At 35.9% G+C, this 20042-nt stretch overlaps 2 protein-coding genes across 9 annotated transcripts in view; both read right to left on the bottom strand.

Annotated features, from left to right (window-relative positions):
• Positions 1-587: 587 nt before the first annotated feature.
• LOC132698234 (cilia-and flagella-associated protein 96-like) lies at positions 588-4093 on the bottom strand. 3 transcript variants are annotated; one of them, XR_009618353.1, is made up of 6 exons: positions 2205-4093; positions 2005-2140; positions 1707-1946; positions 1374-1590; positions 700-1319; positions 588-644 (listed from the first exon to the last, which is right to left on the bottom strand). XR_009618353.1 is itself a non-coding variant. In XM_060664194.1 (6 exons), the coding sequence occupies exons 2-6, from the start codon at positions 2329-2331 to the stop codon at positions 1092-1094; spliced, it is 948 nt and encodes a 315-aa protein (XP_060520177.1). In that variant the 5' UTR covers positions 2332-3495; positions 3557-4093; the 3' UTR covers positions 597-1091. The 3 variants fall into 3 exon arrangements, 1 of the variants encoding a protein (XP_060520177.1); XR_009618352.1 differs by having other exon boundaries at positions 597-818; positions 1013-1319; XM_060664194.1 differs by having other exon boundaries at positions 597-1319; positions 2205-3495; positions 3557-4093.
• A 1611-nt stretch (positions 4094-5704) lies between these two features.
• Positions 5705-20042, bottom strand: part of LOC132697757 (uncharacterized) — a 33191-nt gene continuing 18853 nt past the window's right edge. For 2 of the 6 annotated variants that reach the window (XM_060663370.1, XM_060663369.1), the window contains exons 3-10: positions 18652-18739; positions 18183-18365; positions 14133-14333; positions 13866-14083; positions 12300-12499; positions 12079-12233; positions 9002-11074; positions 5705-6705 (exon numbers count right to left, since the gene is read on the bottom strand). In XM_060663370.1, the coding sequence (XP_060519353.1) occupies positions 6368-6705; positions 9002-11074; positions 12079-12233; positions 12300-12499; positions 13866-14083; positions 14133-14333; positions 18183-18365; positions 18652-18739 (3456 nt within the window). In that variant the 3' untranslated portion in view covers positions 5705-6367. The remainder of the gene's footprint in view (positions 6706-9001; positions 11075-12078; positions 12234-12299; positions 12500-13865; positions 14084-14132; positions 14334-18182; positions 18366-18651; positions 18740-20042) is intronic. The other 4 variants (XM_060663366.1, XM_060663365.1, XM_060663364.1 and 1 more) reach the window with 3 other exon arrangements.

Genomic DNA, 20042 nt, shown 5'->3' on the forward strand with positions numbered 1-20042 from the left:
CACGAACTTTCCACGTTTTTCTTTGACAACATTCACAACTACGTCACGTACTGTGGCGTACGGGGTTTTAGCCATCTCGGGCGTTAATTTTATGGCTCCAGTTCCCCAGATTTCAATTTCAGAAACAGAAACATTCAAAATTATAATTTTGGCAGCAACCGGCAAATGTGTCTCGCGTCTTTGGACCATTTGAATTTGACGGATGTTCATCAACGATTATTACGTCATCGACCACAATCTCAACTACTTCGTTGCTGAACAATGTTAGTATTAAGTAAGTTGCAATAAAATGTATATGGTACCTCACACACACTGAGTCTTGAAAAACAATAAGATTTTGTATTGCTTTTCTAGGAAAATATTTTAGCGTCATTATGGTAAACCCGTGAACAGGAAATCAATTTAAGCTTTCTAATGTGTTTTTTAATTTAGGAGGTCAACCTATCTAATGAGCAAATTGAACTTGAAATCGAGCTACCTCAAGTGAGGACAGTTTTAGGAAGATTTATAAGAAGTACACCAATATGAATTAATATAACAGTTTAATCAAAGAAAATTTCCCTACTCTTAAAATACAACAGTCCACACGGCACAGTTCTTGTCGACTAATGTCTTAAATACGGCTCTGGTTTGTGGTACACGTGCTGAAAAGAATAGTCCCTTGCCCTTTACAAGATAGCTATGTTTTACATGTTTTACATGCAAAGGTTGAAACACTAGATGCCGTCCGATCTCTTAAGTTAAATAACGTCGGACGCCGTTAGTTCTTGAATTGGGTGACCGCTTGGAACTCCCCGTGCCGTTGTCTGTTTTTGGCTCTTAAAAATATTACTGTATTAATTTATTTTTAAAGCATATACATTTATTTCGTTTATTTTTGCAATTTTTCCAATTAATTTTTGTTATACCAATTAAAAAAGTATAACAGTATCTCTTCAAATTGTTCATCATTTCATCTAGTCGTTGCAGTTCATCTAATCTACTTAAATCATATAGTTACTTAATTAATTACCTATATAATAAATAACCTTTATTTATATCCTTTATTTTTGTTCGTCAAAACATCAACAAAATTTCAGCTCTCCGAAGTTTCAATCGCGGACCAAGTGCTTGACGTATGAACTTTCATACATATCGTGGTTTTTAATATTGAGTCGAAATCGAATATTTTCGTTGACTATTGAACAAGTGTAGTACGACGTTTCAGCTGTGCGCTGAGGGTAAAATACTCCCTTGGCTTTGGACGGCTTGCTAACTTCTAGTCTTCCGCCATATTTGCTTGTTTTATATTCAGGAAACTTGCTAAAGCAACCTCCTGGCTAAAAGCGAAGCCATTCTCGATGAATTTTATTGGGCATACATCAAACTTTTACCAATTTGGAAGGCCCCGTAGGTATGATTTTTCCGGGTGGTAGAAAAGGTTTTTCTTTTTCTTTTGGTGGCACATACGTAGGTCCAGGCTTTATTGACTCCGGATTTTTGAATGGATTCTCTTCGAAATACTCTTTGGGATGCATACCAATCACCAATGGGCCATGGGAAATTTTCCCGTAGCTTTTAAATTTCGGTTTAGTACCATAACGATCGATGCTGCAGGGTACATAAAACCAAAACTTCCACTTAGCTTCTGAGAGGATGAGAGTAGTAGGCTAATATTTATATACAGTACAATACAATATTAAAGTAGTTCATTTAATGAGTGCTACCTATGAGCTGGATAGGGACTGAAGCAAATGTCCACGTAGCCATAACCACCCTTTTTGCCCGGACTGGTCAAAAGATTTGTGAGTTGAGATTTGTGGGGTGGTTTTTTCTTGCGACCGACGCCAAAAGCTTCAACTTTTCCACCGAAAGTACCGAACCAGTCTCCGGGACACGCGTGTCTTTTGGGCACTCCGGGCGGGACGAACGGTTTCTGCGACACGTATTTCGCTAACGTTGTTTTCCTGCAAAGAACGATTTGAATTCCTGACACTGGAGTCTATCTGGAGCGGACTTGTTTACCTTTTTCTGCCTCTGCCTTTCAGGGCTTCGCCAACGAACAGGCGTTTGAATTCCTTATCAAAGTAGCAATCCTGCGAACCTGTCTTGGTTTTGGGGCCACCGGCGAGTATATTTTTCCCCTTGGCTCTCGGAGATCCTTATGCGACGATGTTTGTTTGGTTGTGAATAAAACCAAAATTCTATTTGCGGTTGGTGCTTACGTGAAACGCGTGAAATATATCCTTTTCCAATCATATAAGGCATCTCGCTGAAAAGTCCTATCCTTTCTATATCTTTTTTGCCGTATTTATTGCCCAGGGTATCGAAGGTTTGCGCGACTTTTTTCATCTTGATAATATTTCGGAAGAATTGGATTTAATGAATTAGTATTATCCTGACGTGCACAAATGAAAATGTCAGATTTAATGCTTAAAATTCAATCAAAAGTGTCAACTTATTTTCATGTTATACAAGAACCGATGTTTCGAATAGTACAGATATATCACAAAGGTGGGATATTGTAAAACAGACCGCGCATAGACACCGCACAGCTTCAGCTCGTTTTCGAAGTCCATTTCGCCTCCATAATGCAAATTTAGAGACTGGAAGCCACTCGTAGGTCCTGATTCAACTACTACATTCCACTGCGAATCAGAATCGGACTGAAGGGAGATTTTAATCCGCGAAAAAGCTGGAGAGAAACTCAGACACATACTTAATTCTTCTCACAAAGTTGATGCTGATCAATGGTGTACCGAAATGTGTTGGGAGGGAATGTTTTAGAATTCGCTGATATGAATCCTGTTGACAACATGGCACAAGGCAAAAACTAACCAAAACTCTAAAACCATAAAAAGGGCGATCAATGCGATCTAAATAATTACCGTCCAATGGCAATCATCCCGGTTCTGGCCAAGATGGTGGAGAAGATATTGAAGAACAGGCTCATAGACTAATTCGAGAACAAAAATCTGTTCAGCAGTTCTCAATTTCGTTTTCGTTTTCGACTCTTGCTTTTGTGGACTTTGTCGAGGAGGTGGCATTTGATCTTGATGGCACTGAAGTGGGAAGAGCCACATTGTTTGCTAAGGCTTTTGACTGTATTGATCACAATGTATTGTATCGGAAGTTGGAGTGGTATGGTGTGAGGGGCACTCCGCTCGAATTGCTCAAGTCTTACCTGAACAATAGAATCGTTAGAAGAAATCAACGGAACTAGGAGCGATCAACTTCCCGTCAGGTGTGGTGTTCCGCAAGGCTCTATCCTAGGCCCCCTACTTTTCGTTATATACATTAATGATCTCCTCTTGAACATCCCCCATCATGTTACGCTCTACGCAGACGATACTGCCCTCCTTATAAGGGGAAAGAATCCCATTCATCTGGCCGAAGAGTGTGTCCGCGCAGAGGAAGTCGCGGAAACCTCATTCAACTGCACCAACCTTGTTCTTAATTACAGCAAAACTCGGCGTATGACCTTCTCAGGCAGTAAAGTCAGGCATCTGAATCAAGCTATACGCACAATTCGCGGATCAATACCTCTGGCACATTGTCGCCCTATCTGTTCATTTACCGTACACTGGCCCACGTCCATGAAAATATAGGTGCTTTTGAAAGACATGCACACAACACCAGACAGGCAGACCTCACCATACTATTCCAGACTGACGACTTCGGCAAGGAATAAGCCTGGCACCGACTCGTACAATGTTCTTCCTCAACATATCAGAGACTTATCATAGTCTAAATTCTCCAGAGAAATTAGACTGTTTCGTCTGGAGCATGCTTTTTACTCAATTACAGCATACATCCTTTCGGCCAAACACAAATTTTACATCAACCTATGTTTTAGCTATCGATATTTACGATTTCTGTTAATTTTAGATGCCATCGTTTTTACACTTTATAATTTATGTATGGTACTTCATATTGCTTTCATACATGGAATTTTTCTATTGTTTATACGATTTATTTATCCACAACCGCAAGTTGTCAGCGTTAATCTTTCTTTTTTCTTTTGTACTACTGACGCGCCATTTGTTGTAAAGACTATTTATGTAAAAAATGTCTAAATAAAACTATCTATCTATCTAATCAACCGCTGGTTTACTTCAATATATGGGACAACACGTGGAGAAGTCCATACCGATTGTTAAAGTAAAAGCTGCTTTAGTAAATTTTTTAATTCAATATTTGCTGATGTAATGTAGTAATGTTAATTACAATTAAATGTGAAAACAATTGTTTTTTTATTTTTCTAGATTAGGGAGTTCACGGAACGGACTAGCAAATTTAGTTCATTACCATTAAAACCAGGTGCTGTTTTAATGACGAACTTAGATAATAAATTCCGTAACGACGTTGTAGATTGTCGTATTCTCTACACTATACTATTTTAACCTTGGTTGGTCTATTATCACATCTTTATTTTTGAGGTCAGTGATGGTAATAGTTCGTGGAAGCAAAAATTACGGTATGTAAATCAACCTGCTTATTTTAATTACGTTGTTTTATGGCATTTGTGACAATAAATTAGATATAATCTTGTCTTATCATTTTTTGTTTTAAAGAAATTAACATTTTTAACGTTTGTTGATTTTTATCCCTCCAAATTGAATATTTGCCAATAGGTGGTCCTTATTAAGCGTCGAAGTCTTCGTCGTTAGATACTACAAAAAATCTACTGTTTATAATACTTATAAATTTGAATCATTTAAAATGAGTGTATTATTGTTCTGATGGCAGTCGTTGATCCTCATTTATTAAAGTGTCTCCTCTTCCTGTACTTCTCTTTCTTGATCTGTTACGACCAGTAAGTTTTACAGTTCAAAAAGGATTTATAATTCTTTCGCATTAATAAACACAGCATGGATCACTACCAAACGAGGAAAACAACATCAGTGATAATGATGATGAATCCTGTATTATTTGTTGCCAATACCCCAACAACGAAATCTAGCACAGTCTGTGGAGGGTGGTCACATAAACTACGTGTCTACGACAGGCTAGAAAAATGCAGAGGTGGTAGATACCTTTAATTGGTTTAAATTATTTTGTTCGTTTTAATGTTAACAATCATTTGTTTTTGTAGTGTGACCAATAAACTAAAAATTCTTTTTCTACTCCCGTCTGTAAAATACCTGATTACACAGCGATCTAGCGTGCGTGAAGCGTCACTTCACCACGTCAGTTTCGATTCGCACGGATCCGAGCCACTTCGGACATTTCCGGGATCGGATGTTTTCGAAGATATTTCCCACGCCTTGGATTATGACGTTTTTTCAATTGTGACGGTCATGGCGGTAAATGTATTCGTTTTGTTTTGCGAAAATGTACACAAAAACCAATACACAAAAAATGTTATGCAATATATCGGACAATTTAAATACTACCTGCTATAAACTACAATTAAAATGTTGTCGGTAAGTAAAGTGACATTTATAATTTAAGTTTCACACAAAAATTTTAAACACTGTTCGGATAAACTTTTGTGGTTTTTACAATTTTTATATTAATATCTTGCCAAGACCAATTGTACCATTTTTAAATATCCATGTCTCATCAGTACAAACAAAACAATATTGAAGGTTAGGACCTGCTTGTACGATCTTAAAAGCTCTATCCTTGGGTGATTTTTCTACCAGTTTGTCTTTTTCTTTAAAAAAAATACTTAATGAACAATTGTTAAATTTAAATAGACAACATAACGTTTTAAAATTGTGTTTATTCCGTTGTTTTTATGACATATTCAATATTACATCTTTCTGTTTGAATAGTACGAAATTTAGTAATCATAATCTGTTATTATTTAAAATTTGTTAAATTGTGATTTTTTCGTAGTATGCAACAGATTCGGTAAACATTGTACGCCACTCGTTTATTAAACACTCGCTCCGCTCGGGTCAAATAAACTCGTGAGTCAGATGCCGTTTACCGCACTTTTTGCATAATACACTATTTCCGTAGCTCTTCGCACTTTCCAATGTATTCTACAACGCTTAATTAAAATGTATTATAATTAATACTAATTAATAATGAAACGTCAGGATGGCTATAGAGCTTTATTTTAAAGAGTGGACATAACAGGTACTATCAAAAAAAAGTGCGACGAATATATTCGCTAGACGTGTAGTTAAAAATATTCAAAACAAACGGTGTGAATTAGCTGAACTACAAATCACGCATTCTAAACAACGTCTCATTGCTAAGTGCTTAAAACTGATTAGTAGATGGTCTTGCTATATACAGAATAAACATATAAATAAAACAACAAACAAATCTTGCAATGCAACCGTCTCGGATTCGCAATCATCAAACGGACGATTGGTCGAAATGGTTCCACGATGATTTCTAAAACCAGGTGTTGAAAAATTTAAAAATGGTTTTAGAAATCCGAATAAGGCGATTTCGGTTTATCGAATGTCAGTGGTCTGTAGACGTCCTTCACGTCACCCCAACCCCTCGGAGCGGTGTTGTAATTCTGCAGGTCGTCGAAACTGATTTTCTTGGTAGTCGGCGGTAAAGGAGTAGCCAGGAAAGAATCGTCATAAGTGTGAGATGGTGGTTGATAGTTGTAAGCAGGAGTCGCATTGTAAGCAGGATAATAAGGGTTGGGCAAAGGGCTGGTACTTTCCTTAGGAACGAAAACAGACGGAGAGGTGTTTGGTTTGTAGGAGGGCGATAAGGCCGGTTTTTGTTGGGGTCTTGGAAGCGTGGAGGAACCTAAACAAAAAAGGGATTGTTAAAATGTAACTGGGTACCTAGGTTCAATGTGCTACTTCGCGATCATTGACCAGTTCCTGACCGCTTCAGCAGTTAAATGCAAAAAATAAGAAAATCAAGTGTTATCGTGGTTTCAAACAGACTGAGTTAGGTCCCGAAATAAATGTATTATACAAAAAATTAATTAGATTAGATTAATTAAATTAGTAATGTAAAGGAAAATGTTTATATTTTAAATAGTAAGGAAGGCTTCATTTTGCAACATAGTGAAAATAAAAACAATAAGATTAATGGTAGAGAAATCGAGGAAAATTATTACATGATAGAGTAAGAAATGAAGACATTAGAGAACAAAATGGAATCTAAAACTTGACAAAATAGGTTAGAATAAGAACAAAATTCTGGATTAAGCAAATAAACAAAATGAACGAGAGATTGCCAAAAATGGTAGTATATAGCAGCTAGTGTAGCTGGAAGAAGATCCAGAGGAGGACTGATCAGGAGGTGGAAAGACTACTGGACATCCTACCATATGAGAAAGCGTATTAAAATAAGAACTAGCGAAGTAGATTTAAAAGGTTTGCCGTATTTAGTTTTCAAAAAAAACTTTTACTGTCTAGTAAGAATTGAAAATGATGTTCGGGAAAGAGTCGACAAAAATATTCAAATGTAAAACTATGAGGAAATACACATTACTCTTGTTAGGTGAACAAGATCACAAATTAAAATAGATCAACTTTAAACACAAACAAATAATGTCCGGAAATTCCACGCAATAAATAGGTTTAAGTACCAAATTTAAGTACATTTAGTAAACGACTGCAGCAAGCAATCGTTTTTAAAAATGAAATAAGTGAATGGAAGATGACGGACAAATTAAGTTGATTGCAGAATTCAGTTATTATTCTTGAAAAATAGATAAATATAATAAGATTGATTTTTTAAGTGTTTAATGGTGATGTTTTTTTTTTTAAGTGATCGACATTTTTAAGACTGCTTTTACTTTTTGTATTAGATACAGATCAAGAAAATTCAGCCATGAAAAATTCTTTTTTAATAATCTATCGTGGGATCAACAGGACTATCAGACTTTGCTTAGATATCACAAGATATACCACACCATACCATACAGTATTATACTGCAATGGGGATATATAGTCTGTTAATACTATACCGTTTATATATACCAGGTGGCGCACAGTTAAAAATATCTGGTCAACTGATCAATACTTTAAATGTAAGAACTAATGGAGATGTAAGAGACCGGGCTCTATCGCCGTAAATAATTTTTAAATATGCAGTTTTACCGCTCTATATAATCGTGACAATACTTAGTTTAAATCGTACTCCTTGTATATTTTACTTTTACTTTTAGATTCTACGAAAGATATAAAATAGATTTTGATCGCGTTTCCCTATTTCTGATCGCTTTCCAAAAAAAAGTTTTTTTAAATAACACACCTTGTATATTTTTTCATTTAATATTTCTTTCAAAGCATTCCGCTTTAATTATAATAATCTAATAAAATCCATTAAAATTTGACATTCAAAATTATGAGCTGCGGTTAGTTAAATTAAATGAAAATGTTATTTATGAAATTCATTTAGTCTATTTATTCCTGGCATATCATTTTCGATGTGACATACAGGGTGTTTTAAAAATTAGCATTTTTACGGAAGTTCAAAAAAACTCCGTTTATTGAGTGACCAGAACACCCTATCATTATTTCAATTTTGAAATTTAGGAAAGAAACTAACCCAATTTACGTAATATCAACACTGAACACAGTCAGTTCGAAGAAAGTTTCGCACATTGGCAGAATGAACTTCATAAACATCATTTACATTTAATTTAGCTGACCAAAACTAATAATTTTAAAGGTCATACTTTAATAGATTTTATTAGATTATTATAATCAAAGCGGATGCCTAAAAAGAATTCTTAAATGAAAACAATTGTCAGCAAAAGTTCGGCTTTCTGTTTAATTGAAACAAATTGCTTGAATGTCGATAAAATAATTTTTAATGTCGATAACGATAAGGTATAGGGAAACCTGAACAAAATCTACTTTGTTACTTGACTAGAATCTAAAAATGCGTTGCCACGTTTATATAGAAGTGGCAGCACTGCATACTTGAAAATACTTGAGAGCGTTAGAACATCTGGTTTGCCAGATACTTCCCGTTAATTAGTTTTGAGAGGTCAATTTGTTAATTGCTATTGATAGTTGTTCTTTTCCGTTGTTAATATTAATTCGCAAACAACAAACACCAATATAAACATTTAAACGCTTGCCTTGCGCATGTTGCCCGTTAGCATTGCTATCAGCCACATCTATCGGTCGAAAGCTGGATGAGGAATAAGCTTGGGACTGATGGTAGGATTCCAAGGAAGAGTATTTACAAAAAGAGCTGTTTTCGGACTGTTGCAAAGCGTACGCTTTCGTCGAGTCTGGCGATCGGTGATTATTTTGAACCGTCGAGCTCGCAACGTAATACAAATTGTTGAAAGCTTCCTCCGCCTCTGCCAAATTTTGATCTCTTAATTGTTTTTGAATTGCATTTTGGCTGGCGTGCTTCGGAGCGATTTTCTCGACTACGTCAGGCAACGGATCGCGGATTTGCTTGTAATGCATTTGGGGCATTATCGTCTGCTCGAAATTCTTTATCAGGTGTCTGACAGGAAGTTTCACGTAGTCTTCCGGACCCTGCTCATTGCCTACGTCCTCCTGGATTATTTGGAAGTCGATGTCGTACTCTCTGTCCCGCTGATAGAAAATTTTTTCAATCTCTTCGTTTTCGTTTAATCTGATTACGTCGATTTGGGCCTTCTCGTTGGTTACGAGTCCCGTTTTTAGGCTGGAACTGTCTGTGGCTTCCTCCCGATATTCTACTTGATTCACTTCCGACGTACTACCCCCAGGAGTTTTGTTATGTGTGACATTTTTCGAACGTTTTTGTTGTATAGATTTTTTCCTTCCGACTAGCGCTTTTTTAAACTCGTCGTTAATATCGAGTTCTCCGAACAACGGTTTTGCACCCATTATGGCGCCTGGCGGTTTCTTGCAGATCTTGGGCTCTATATCTAACTCCATTTCGTCATTTTGTGCAGATTTGGTAGCATTCCCTGTATTGCTTGAAGAATTAGGCTCATCGGCAACTTCCATAAGGGACGTTTCTCTATTTCTATAATTACCATTATTAGTTTTAATTGAATTTGCGGCCTGATAAGCAATGTCTGTAGAATTAGAACCTGTATTTTCTGTTCCTCTTTGCCTGTTATCTTTAGTAGGCAACACCGAATTATAATTAGCACTTGATTCAGCGTTAGCGGCGAAATCTTCAGCTGGAGTTGGTCGGTTTTCGTGAACCCCTTCTTGTGTTCTTTTCATATCGCTAAGGATGTTATCGAATCCGTCAGACGGGTCGATGTATTCAACTTTATCAACGCCCTTTAACGCATATCTATCCGCCATGTTATAGGCCGTCTTGATGTTCTCCAATTCTTTAAAGCATTGCTTTTGAGTCACCATGACACCAGACTTCTCTCTGTCCGTTTGGGTTACGATTTTCTTCACTTGCTCTTCGCATCGGGGGTTTTTGGCATCCACTTGCACTTTTTCAATTATTATTTTGGTTTTTTCTGACTCTTTGGATTCAACGGCTTCCTCCGCTATCTTTGTTTCTACCTCATTGGGAATGAACACTTTTATAGGCGTTGCTGACCTAGCGTTAAAATGACCTTCGCTTTCGAACATTTCCGATTGTATCATTCTAGAATTATTAAAGGTGTGTTCCGAATACGTAACTTCCGGATACGGCAAAGCGTACCCAAATTCCGGCTTTAGTGGAGGTGAAGATTTTGGTTCCGCCTTCTTTAATGTTATCGGTTTAAACAAAGTTGAGGCCTGCTCCACTGCTAAGTATTTCGATATATTCGGTATTTCAGGAAACGGAAACGTCTGCTTAAGTATCGGAGTCGGAGGCTCGGAATCCTCCACCTTAAACGGGATAGGACTAGTTCTGAGGGCAACTATGTCGCGCTCAATTACTTCCGGGTTCAAAGTGATATCCGGGATATTAGGAAATGGGGAAGTGGGTCGCAAAGAAGATTCTAGACATTGATCTCTCTGGAAGTTTACGATATCTTGGGTGACAAGCTCGTCTTCCAGATTAACATCGGGTATCATTGGAAAAGGAGATTTCGGCCTATCCTGTGGTTGACCCAGTTCTTCGGTAGTGGTCGGTATTAGCTGTTGCATGATTCGGGATTCGTCGGGAATGGTGGGGAAGGGTAGGGTAGGTTCGTCGCTTGCGTCTAATGAGGCGGGTTGCATAAGAGTGTTATTGGCAGATGGTGTCACGCTACCTAGGTATAAAATCTTGCGGTCAAAGCGAATCAATGCGTTTTTAGTAACGATTTTGTGCCTAAAGCTAATCTTCAAAATAAAATGGAAATGCTAGAGGTAATTATTATACAGGGTGCTAGGAATTGGAGTGTTTCAAAAGAAAAAACTTATTTCTAAACCAGAACAAAGACTTCCGAGAAATAATTAAAGGCGGAAACTGCATAGTAATATCTTAATTAGAGACCGAGATATAGTGCGCCAGTGTTAGATCATTTTGAAAATTATCTATAACTTTTGCGATCACTTGAGGCACTTTTTTCAGTGAAATGATCAGGCTTTTTCTACAATTCTCTAATCGACCGCAAATTAATACAACTAAATCATACATAGCTTAATCTAATTTACGAAAGAAATTAATATTAAGAACCTGTTTTACTAAAAGTGCCCAGAAGTTAATTTTATTATTTTGCTTTCGAATAATTACTCTGTTTCGTTTATTACATTAAAACAATTATTATTTCAAATGATATATGTATTGTTTTTTAGATAATCGAAAATATTGAAATGAGATATTAATACTACTAAACAAATAATGTTAAATGAAAAATAGTAAGCAGCTTTTGGATTTTGTAAATTCTTTTAAATTGGCTATAGACCATATTAAATTTAAAGTCTCTCTTTTCGCCGAAAATTGATAAACGCCTTATATCTGGATTGATTGCGAAGATATAAGATTAAATTTCTCAAAAATTGAGTCCATGACGAAGAAGTCGATTTTGATCTATATAGTTTAGAACTTGTCTTTCCTGTTGAAAATATCTAATTACAACCACCCTGTACGAATATTTTTTTGTTGATTTTATATTTATCTAAAACGACAGCAAGTCGCTAAAAAATATTTAGGCTTTTGAATTAGCAGTAAGAAAAAACTGCTTTTTAATTTTTCATTTTTGCGTGGATGTGATATCACATGTCCCCAAACTCATTGGTAATTAGCAAAAAGGGTTAAAACCTTTTTACTCACTATAATGTTGCTTTCTGGCAGGGTCCGAGTTCCAGGATTGGGGCAATGAAGGCTTGTAAACGTCCACATTGCCGGTACCCTTTTGAAGATTTTCGACAATTCTGTTGATACTCTGACTATTGTATGCCGGATTATGGGCGTAGATCTTCTGATCACTGAACGCAACGGCTTGTTACATTTTCATGCCGGTAACGATTCAAAACTGAAGTTCTAAGACTTACCCATTATTTTTGGATCCAGTCCACGAAGCCAGACTGTCGCTCTTAAGGGCAGCTTCGTAAGAATCCACGGCTGGTGCCACTATGATCCCTTTGGTCGGCCAAACTGGTTCGATTTCAAACGCTGCGTCCACTGACCCTGTCTCTAGGGCCGCGTCCCACGGGGATTTAACCAATTTAATTCTTGGACGTGTGAATTTTTCCTATGCAAACAAAATATCTCTGCAAAAGGGTCCAGAAAAAATATCTGTTTTAAATGATTTCCAAAATGGTTTAGGGCGCTTAACGGAATTTTGAATGATTATAAACATTTGTTTATAGGTTGTTTTATTTAAAGCCAATTTATTACCAAGTTTTTTGATAATATAATCTAGATATTAAACAATATTTTTAGTTATTTAAATTTATTACCAAAATAAAGGATATAAACAAAAAGCTACTAATTGCGATCAGGTAGAATAATGCACAATGTTTGCAATGATTAAAAGTAACGAGCTTTTCCTTTTTAGTTTAGAAATCCGGAAGGTTTAGAAAGTTAAGCATGAGATTTTACAGAAGTCATTAAAAGCCCAATCCTTTTCATTCTTCTTTGCAAAGAAAATGTTACTTTTTTAAACTTTCATTTAAGTGGGACGGTTTACACTATGGAAAACAACCTCCATTTGTAGATTTAACATGAACCATTTGAAAGTGAACGGTTTGGGTAAACAAAAATTATGTTTTTCTACTCCCGTCTGTAAAATATCTAATTACACACCGATCTAGCGTCAGTTTCGTTTCCCACGGAACCGAACCACTTTCCGGCATTTTGACGCACGGGTTTGGAAACAATCGGATGTTTTCGGAGATATTTCCCACGCCTCGAATTTTGACGTTTGTCAATTCTGACGGTCATGTCAGTGAATATATTCTGTTGTACCCAAAAACTAACGGTCGTAGAGAAAGTATAGTATGCAATATGTTCGATAAACTCGTGATGCCGTTTACCGCATAATGACTTTTAGCAGATGAATGATACGAAAACCAAGAAATTAATTTGGCATAAAGTCTTTACTGCAAATAGATGGAGTATCTTCAAACGAAAGGTGAGAGCTACAATGTGCTTTTTTGGTAATGAATGGATAAAACCGTGCAATTGAATTTAATATATTCTGTATTGTTTGTATCTGTTGTCAAATTTGACCAAATATTTCTTTGAACTAATTGTTTTTATGCCTTTTATGATATCATGCATTACGATTTTTTTAAGAATTGGTATTGCAAGAAAGAAATGATGTGAGTTTTTTGTCGATTGCAATTATTTTTCTTGTGTTTGAACTATGATCTGATTTTTCCTCTTTACATATTTAATTTTTTTTTCACTTACCCCTAGTTATTTATTTATTAAAATCACGATCATAACAATGATAATTTGGTGAACACAGAACTGCTAACGAAATCCCCTTAGCAAACAACTTGAAAGTTAAATAGTGTAAAAAAAATCAGCAAGAACTTTTATGACTATGATTTTTGGTTCCGCTTTTACAGAGCTGTATTGCGTCTCATCGCTATTGTGATATTTACTCCTACCTGTATTTCGTCTAGTTTTTCCTTATGCTGCAACCTTTGTGCTGTTTCCGGTAAATAACTCAACGGCGGTAAATTATTTAGAGGTGGCAAAGGGTTTGAAATTGGCGTCGGAGATGGTGCTATAGCATCCGGTAACGTGGACGAAGGTCGAGTTCCGTTAGTCTCTCCAACCACCCACTTTTCTGACCGCTTGCGTCGTTTCGCAAATAACTCCGCCCCTTAAAACCCAGTCAATTGTCGCCAACATGTCGCACTCGCGTTACTCACCTTTTCCTTTTGGCGAATTCAAATCTTTTACGATTTCCAAGCAAACTTCCGGAGAGAGGATGGTTTCGAACGTGTGACCTTGCTTTCTCAATGTGTTGATGTCTTGTACCTGTCCAGCGGGGTTCATAACCAGCTTGAGGGGGTCTTTTGGTTTGCCGGAGCCATCGCCGTTAGTTTCTGAACCGTTGATGTTAGCTTTGCCTGGAAAAATATCGGAATTCCCTGCAATCTTTTATTTCGCAGGAGATGAATGGAAATATGGTTCATCGGAAGCATTGGCACGTAGTCGTCGAAACCCGGAAATAATTATGAGAGTGTGAAAAACTGACCTTGTTTCGCGTTTCTCGTCTTTTAAAAATAAACCCTCAGACGAATTGGGTAAACCGGTCAATTACACAGATAATTGAGCTGTGACGTAGGAGCCAACAAGCACTGCTCCAAAAAATTATCCGTCGGTGCAAACAGCAGCGCGTTATCTAAATATATTTTTGGTATGGATGCGTTGGTTGTTACACAACCGTCTCTAAATCCAGATCCGGATCGTTTATCCTTAAAGTCTGATTCTAAATATTGAGAAGGAATAAAACAGGGGATTCTGTCCAGTGCGACCAAATTTAAGGGTCGTCCATAGGAATACGGAGAAAATGAACCCATAAAACCATATAAATTCGGGCAATATTTCAGGTGGATAATGAAAGTCCTAATAGACTATTCAGATGTTTACTATATAACGTTAATGTATGAGTGGGGGGGGGGGGGGTTCCTCACGGATAACAAAACATTACAAGTTTTTTCATAGATTTTTGACTCTCATCTATGTTTTCGGAGATATAGGACGTTCAAAGTTTAAATATCACCCTACATTTTCTGATCAACTGAGAAGTTTTTATAGTACGATAATATAAATTGGCAGTTTTAGGTTAGAAAATTTGAAAAAGTATACTCTTTCTTAGGCTGTCTAACTCCGTCGTTACTTAAAAAGTTAAAAAGGTATTTTTTTTATTTTTATAAATACTTAAAAAATGAAAAGGTATGGGGAGCACCAAGAACAATATTTAACAATAACAATTTTGATAATGGAAATAAAAAAAAACCTTCAAATCAAAAGTTCGAATTCTCCACCACCTACTTCAATATATTTTACAATAAAATTAAATTTATGGTGTTGCCAATTTCTTCTAAGCAAGCTTGTCTTAGCATTTGTCAAATTTACGTGGCGCCGTAATCTTTTCCCTCCTAGTGAGATGCGTGATATACAGCAGCAAATTTTGCTGGATTTGCAGCGTTCCGCGCATATTTACGACTACACCCAGATCGAAAGGAACTTAATAATTAACAACTTTTTATAAATCTTTAAATCCCTTTAGAAGGAAGAGGATCCTTTCACCCGAAAAGTAAAAGCAGTAAAAAAAAACTTTTTTTTTCGAATTGAATATTCTTCTCATTATGAAATATTCTGGCAGAAAATTAAAATCGCATTAATACATCTTGTCCCTATACCTAAATTGCAGGGTTGTTGAAAAAAAAGCAGTCTTTAAAAAAATCTTATTATTTTCACATTTTTCTATCAAGAGGAAAAGACAATCCCAATATTAATATTAATCTGTAATAAGTGTATATTATTGTAAATAATTGTATCAAAACATGACAAATACAAAAGTGCTGGGGTGTATTCTGTTATTTTATTTATTCGATTTAAAAGAAAATTTTGAAGTTTCGTCAGACATTCTGCAACTTCTGCGCACATGCCTTTCTTGCATTTATGACAATTACTTTTCGCCAAACCACCTAAATTGACTGAAAACCGAGTTGTCCTACTTCCATTTGACTAACAAAAACTAAATACACGCAGTATTGCTCTTAGGTTTGCTTCCAAATGGAGAACTGAAATCGATTCAACTTTTTTCTAATTTCAGTTAATATCTAATAGACCCACATTTAAAATTACATTCTGCTGCGCCTAAGCTTTGGTTGCCAATATGATAATTAACGTTACTTAGCTCTTTCGCGTCTGGATGATATAAACACATTTTTTGAAATATAGCCTTTCTTTGCTCATCACTCAAAGTTACGACCACTTCAAGTAAAAGCAATAGCAAAAGTCTTTTTTTTTTAATAGTTCAAAAGTTTTAGACTTAGTGTGATTATTGAAGAATTAACTGACATAATAAATAGGTGTTTCCGCACTGGAATAGATCCGGAAGTTTCAAAGCGTCTAAAGTTGTGAAAATCTATAAGAGAGGTGAAATCTCTGATCTTAATAATTACCGACCCATATCAATTATCTCAATAGTTTCCACAGTTTTACTAAAAAGTACCAATTACTTTTTTTGAGTCAAATAATTTGATAAATCTAAACCAGTTTGTATTTAGAAGGAAATGTAATGCACGGGGTTCCACAGGGTTTCATTATGGGACCATTATTGTTTTTAGTTTATATTAAGATCTCTTCGGTCATATGGAAATTTAATCGGAAAAGATTATTCATTCTCGAGCTACTATGCTTTTTTTCATTCAATTTTGTCGTATGCTGTTATACTGTGGAGAAACTCAATAGATGCCATAAAAATTTTTCGTATGCAAAAAAGTGCGATCAGAATTATATCCAACGCAGGACATAGAGACCATTGGCAACCGATATTTCAGCATCTTGGTGTTAATTCATAACTCAAAAAATTTGTTTTCAGTTCACTCAGATAGTCATAAATAGCCCATTTCCTCATCAAATTTGCTTCGAACTAGGAAATTTAAATACACTAAAAGCATGAAAAATTCTCTTGACCCAAAGTTTATACAACTTAAATTTCAAATCAAGTCCCAAACTTGCTATTTAAGAATTTTAAAAATAAAATAAAAAAACATGAAACCTTGAGAACATGTACGAGTGTATGAGTAATATGTACTAGATCTAGTGTAGTGGTATAGTAGTGCCGCTTCTAAACCACTTTAGGCGGGATATTTGAACTGTGGTGAAATTTCGGCTGTGTATTCGGGCAAAACGTTATTTTTTCATCTTCGATCACTAAGGAGGAAAACACTAAATGCAGAAGAGGAGGACCAAATGCACCGACTTACACCAAAGACCCCATCAAAGCTTTGGAGTCTAATCAGAGAGACGAATCTAGATAAAATTTCTGTAACTATGGAAGTAACTTTTTTAGGGCAACCGCAATTCGCATTTACTTTGGTTGTCGAGACCCTATCGCGTATAATCCAGTACGTCTCTGGACGAATCGTGAATGGATAGTGGCCAAATTTGCAGGCCTTTTTCCCTTCCGGATAATTTTCGGCTTAACGCTATCGTCGAAGACTATTAAGTTGTTACAGTCCGATATTTCTGCGATGTATTGCCAACCGAGGAGTAATTAGTGCATTTATTGGAGCAAAGTGGCCGGAATCAAATATAAACCACGAGACCTACATTTCCCCGTCCAGTGCAATTGACATTTATGAACGCTATAATTAAATGGTAATAAAACAAAATGCGCGTCGATACCAACCATTGTACAAAACTTGGCACTGATGAGACTCTTTCTTTTTTTAGATCAAAGTATTTCGTCCGATTGAATTGTGTACATCGGGATTGGCTTCGTGGTTTCGACAGGGCGCTATTGCCATGGTAAAGATATTTAATTGCGACGCACCATATGAAACCGCAAAGGCAAAACCGATCTTCGTCACATTGCAAAACGCGAAAACTGTGCCAAAATGTGACGAGCTAAATTCAAGTCCGTTAACCCCAAAGTTATTTCGTGCATGCCACTTTTAAGTTTAGAAAGTATAAGTTTAAGATTGACAAGGTCATTAAAAACCTTTCCCATGATGTGTAAGCATACGAAATTAAAAAATTGACTTTGTTTTTTATATTTATTTTTATTTTATGAAATCTTTTATGAAGGATCCCATTTCATATCCTGCTCTTTGCCATAATGATTAACTGAATGAAGAAATATCCCAGATTTAAAAAGACCTCTTTCTTGACTGGAATATGCCGCAGGAATTTAATAACTGATTTCATTGAACAATGTTAATGTCATTCAGTTGCCGTACCTTCTCCTTCGTGTACCCATTTGACGGATCGTTTCTTCCTGTTGACGTACATCTGCAGGCCTTTGCTGCTCTGATTGCTGATATCGCTCAATGAACTCGATATTCGCTTCGCCAATTGAACCTGGTCCTCGACGGTGGGATGAAAACCCTTATCGTAGAATGCCGATGACGCAAACATTTTTCCTGAAAATCAGGAATGCTTGACATTTAACTTTTATTTACTGTCGTACGATGTCACAAAAAAAGATAGAGTCCTCACTTTTTTAAGTTTCATCGCTGCATGCAAGGTTTTATGAAAGGTCTATCGTAGCGGAACAAACTTTAATTTAAAATTTCTACGATGTTTACACATCAATTCCGCTGTGTTCAATATGTTTGTTATTGTAGCATTGAAAAAGTTTCATAAATATCCCATGATTTGAACACAGACTGAACCGAACCTAATCCTTTAGGATTGTACGCTACTTACTGTTTGCTCTAGGTTGGATTTGTTCCCCATCGGCGGGAGTGAATATTTTCTCCAAATTGATGGGTTTGGAAGGAGGGGCGTTTTCATCCTGTAAGATAAGAATGGAAATGTCACATAACTCAATGCTTACGATTTATACCGAGTCAGAATTTACTGAACTGGACTCCAGTGTTTTATATGAAACAAAACGTTCAATTGTTGACTAGAATAAACTGAATTTCGATTGCCCATGTGGTATTTTCAGCCAGTGGTACGAAACTTCATAGAATATTTAAAATAGCTTCTGGGAGCCAATTTTGAAATAAATCCGTATACGGATTACGGCAGATTCCGAATGATTGTTATTTTTCCAATTCTTCAGCACATGTATTTGTCGGTAGATTTGGATTTGAAAATTCTTTTTAAAAATATTAATTGTGGCGAGCTTGGGCGATTTGGCTCTTCTTAGAAGAACGCCGCATGGAAAGACTTTTGACCTCCCTCGTTAGTGAGAGAAAATTCGTAAAAATGTATGGCCTTACGAAGTCTCTTATTAGGGAGTTAATCAATACTTAGAGCCGTATTTTATTCCACCCTCCCGAGCTTCGGCTCTTAGTATTGAGGCTAAGGTAAAGTGGGAAATTTATTTCAAATGCTGCAAAATCCAAAGCAAACTTTTATAGAAAAACTTTCTACCATACAAAAATAATGTGCGTTTTTGGTAGCGTTTCTTTTACACAAAAGGAATGTGTATTTTTGCAATTTTGATTCTATTTTATTTAATTATTATTTATTTTATTTAATTTTTGACAAATGACAACAAAGAATAATGGCGAGTTTCTTCTTCCTTTCACTATTTTTCGAACTTTCCAAGGAACATTCGGTAAAAATGCAGCTTTGGCAAATTGCGCATTTTTCAAACCACTCAAAACTTGTGTTCGAGTTTCATTCGTATAACCAAAATTTCAAGCTGAAGAGTTGGTTCCCTGGTTATTCAGGACGTTAACGTAGGGCAGCGAAAATCTTAAGGTAAATATGCCGTTTATTTTTGAAAATAAGAACTAAACGTTGAGCTACATTGACCAGAAAAGGGATTAATAAAATTATAAAATTACTATTGTTAATTAATTTTTGGTTTTGTTAAAAACTGTTAAAAGGAGTTGTAACTAAAACGATTTATTCTCCATGAAGTTTGAGTTTAATTTCGTCGTTCAAAAAAATTTAGTAAAAAAGAAAATAGTTTCTGCAATTTTTTATATTCTATATTTTGTCACCTATAAGATTTATTTCAAAAAATATTGTATTAGTAAGGTTCTTTGACCATTTTTTTCATAAATTATTTGTTAAATACTATCGCTATATGTAAACCACTACTGGCTTAAAATCCAACATTCAACATACAAGCCAACATA

This window comes from Cylas formicarius, unplaced genomic scaffold (assembly GCF_029955315.1).
Source record: "Cylas formicarius isolate icCylForm1 unplaced genomic scaffold, icCylForm1.1 PGA_scaffold_2__14_contigs__length_35257938, whole genome shotgun sequence".
Taxonomy (NCBI): domain Eukaryota; kingdom Metazoa; phylum Arthropoda; class Insecta; order Coleoptera; family Brentidae; genus Cylas; species Cylas formicarius.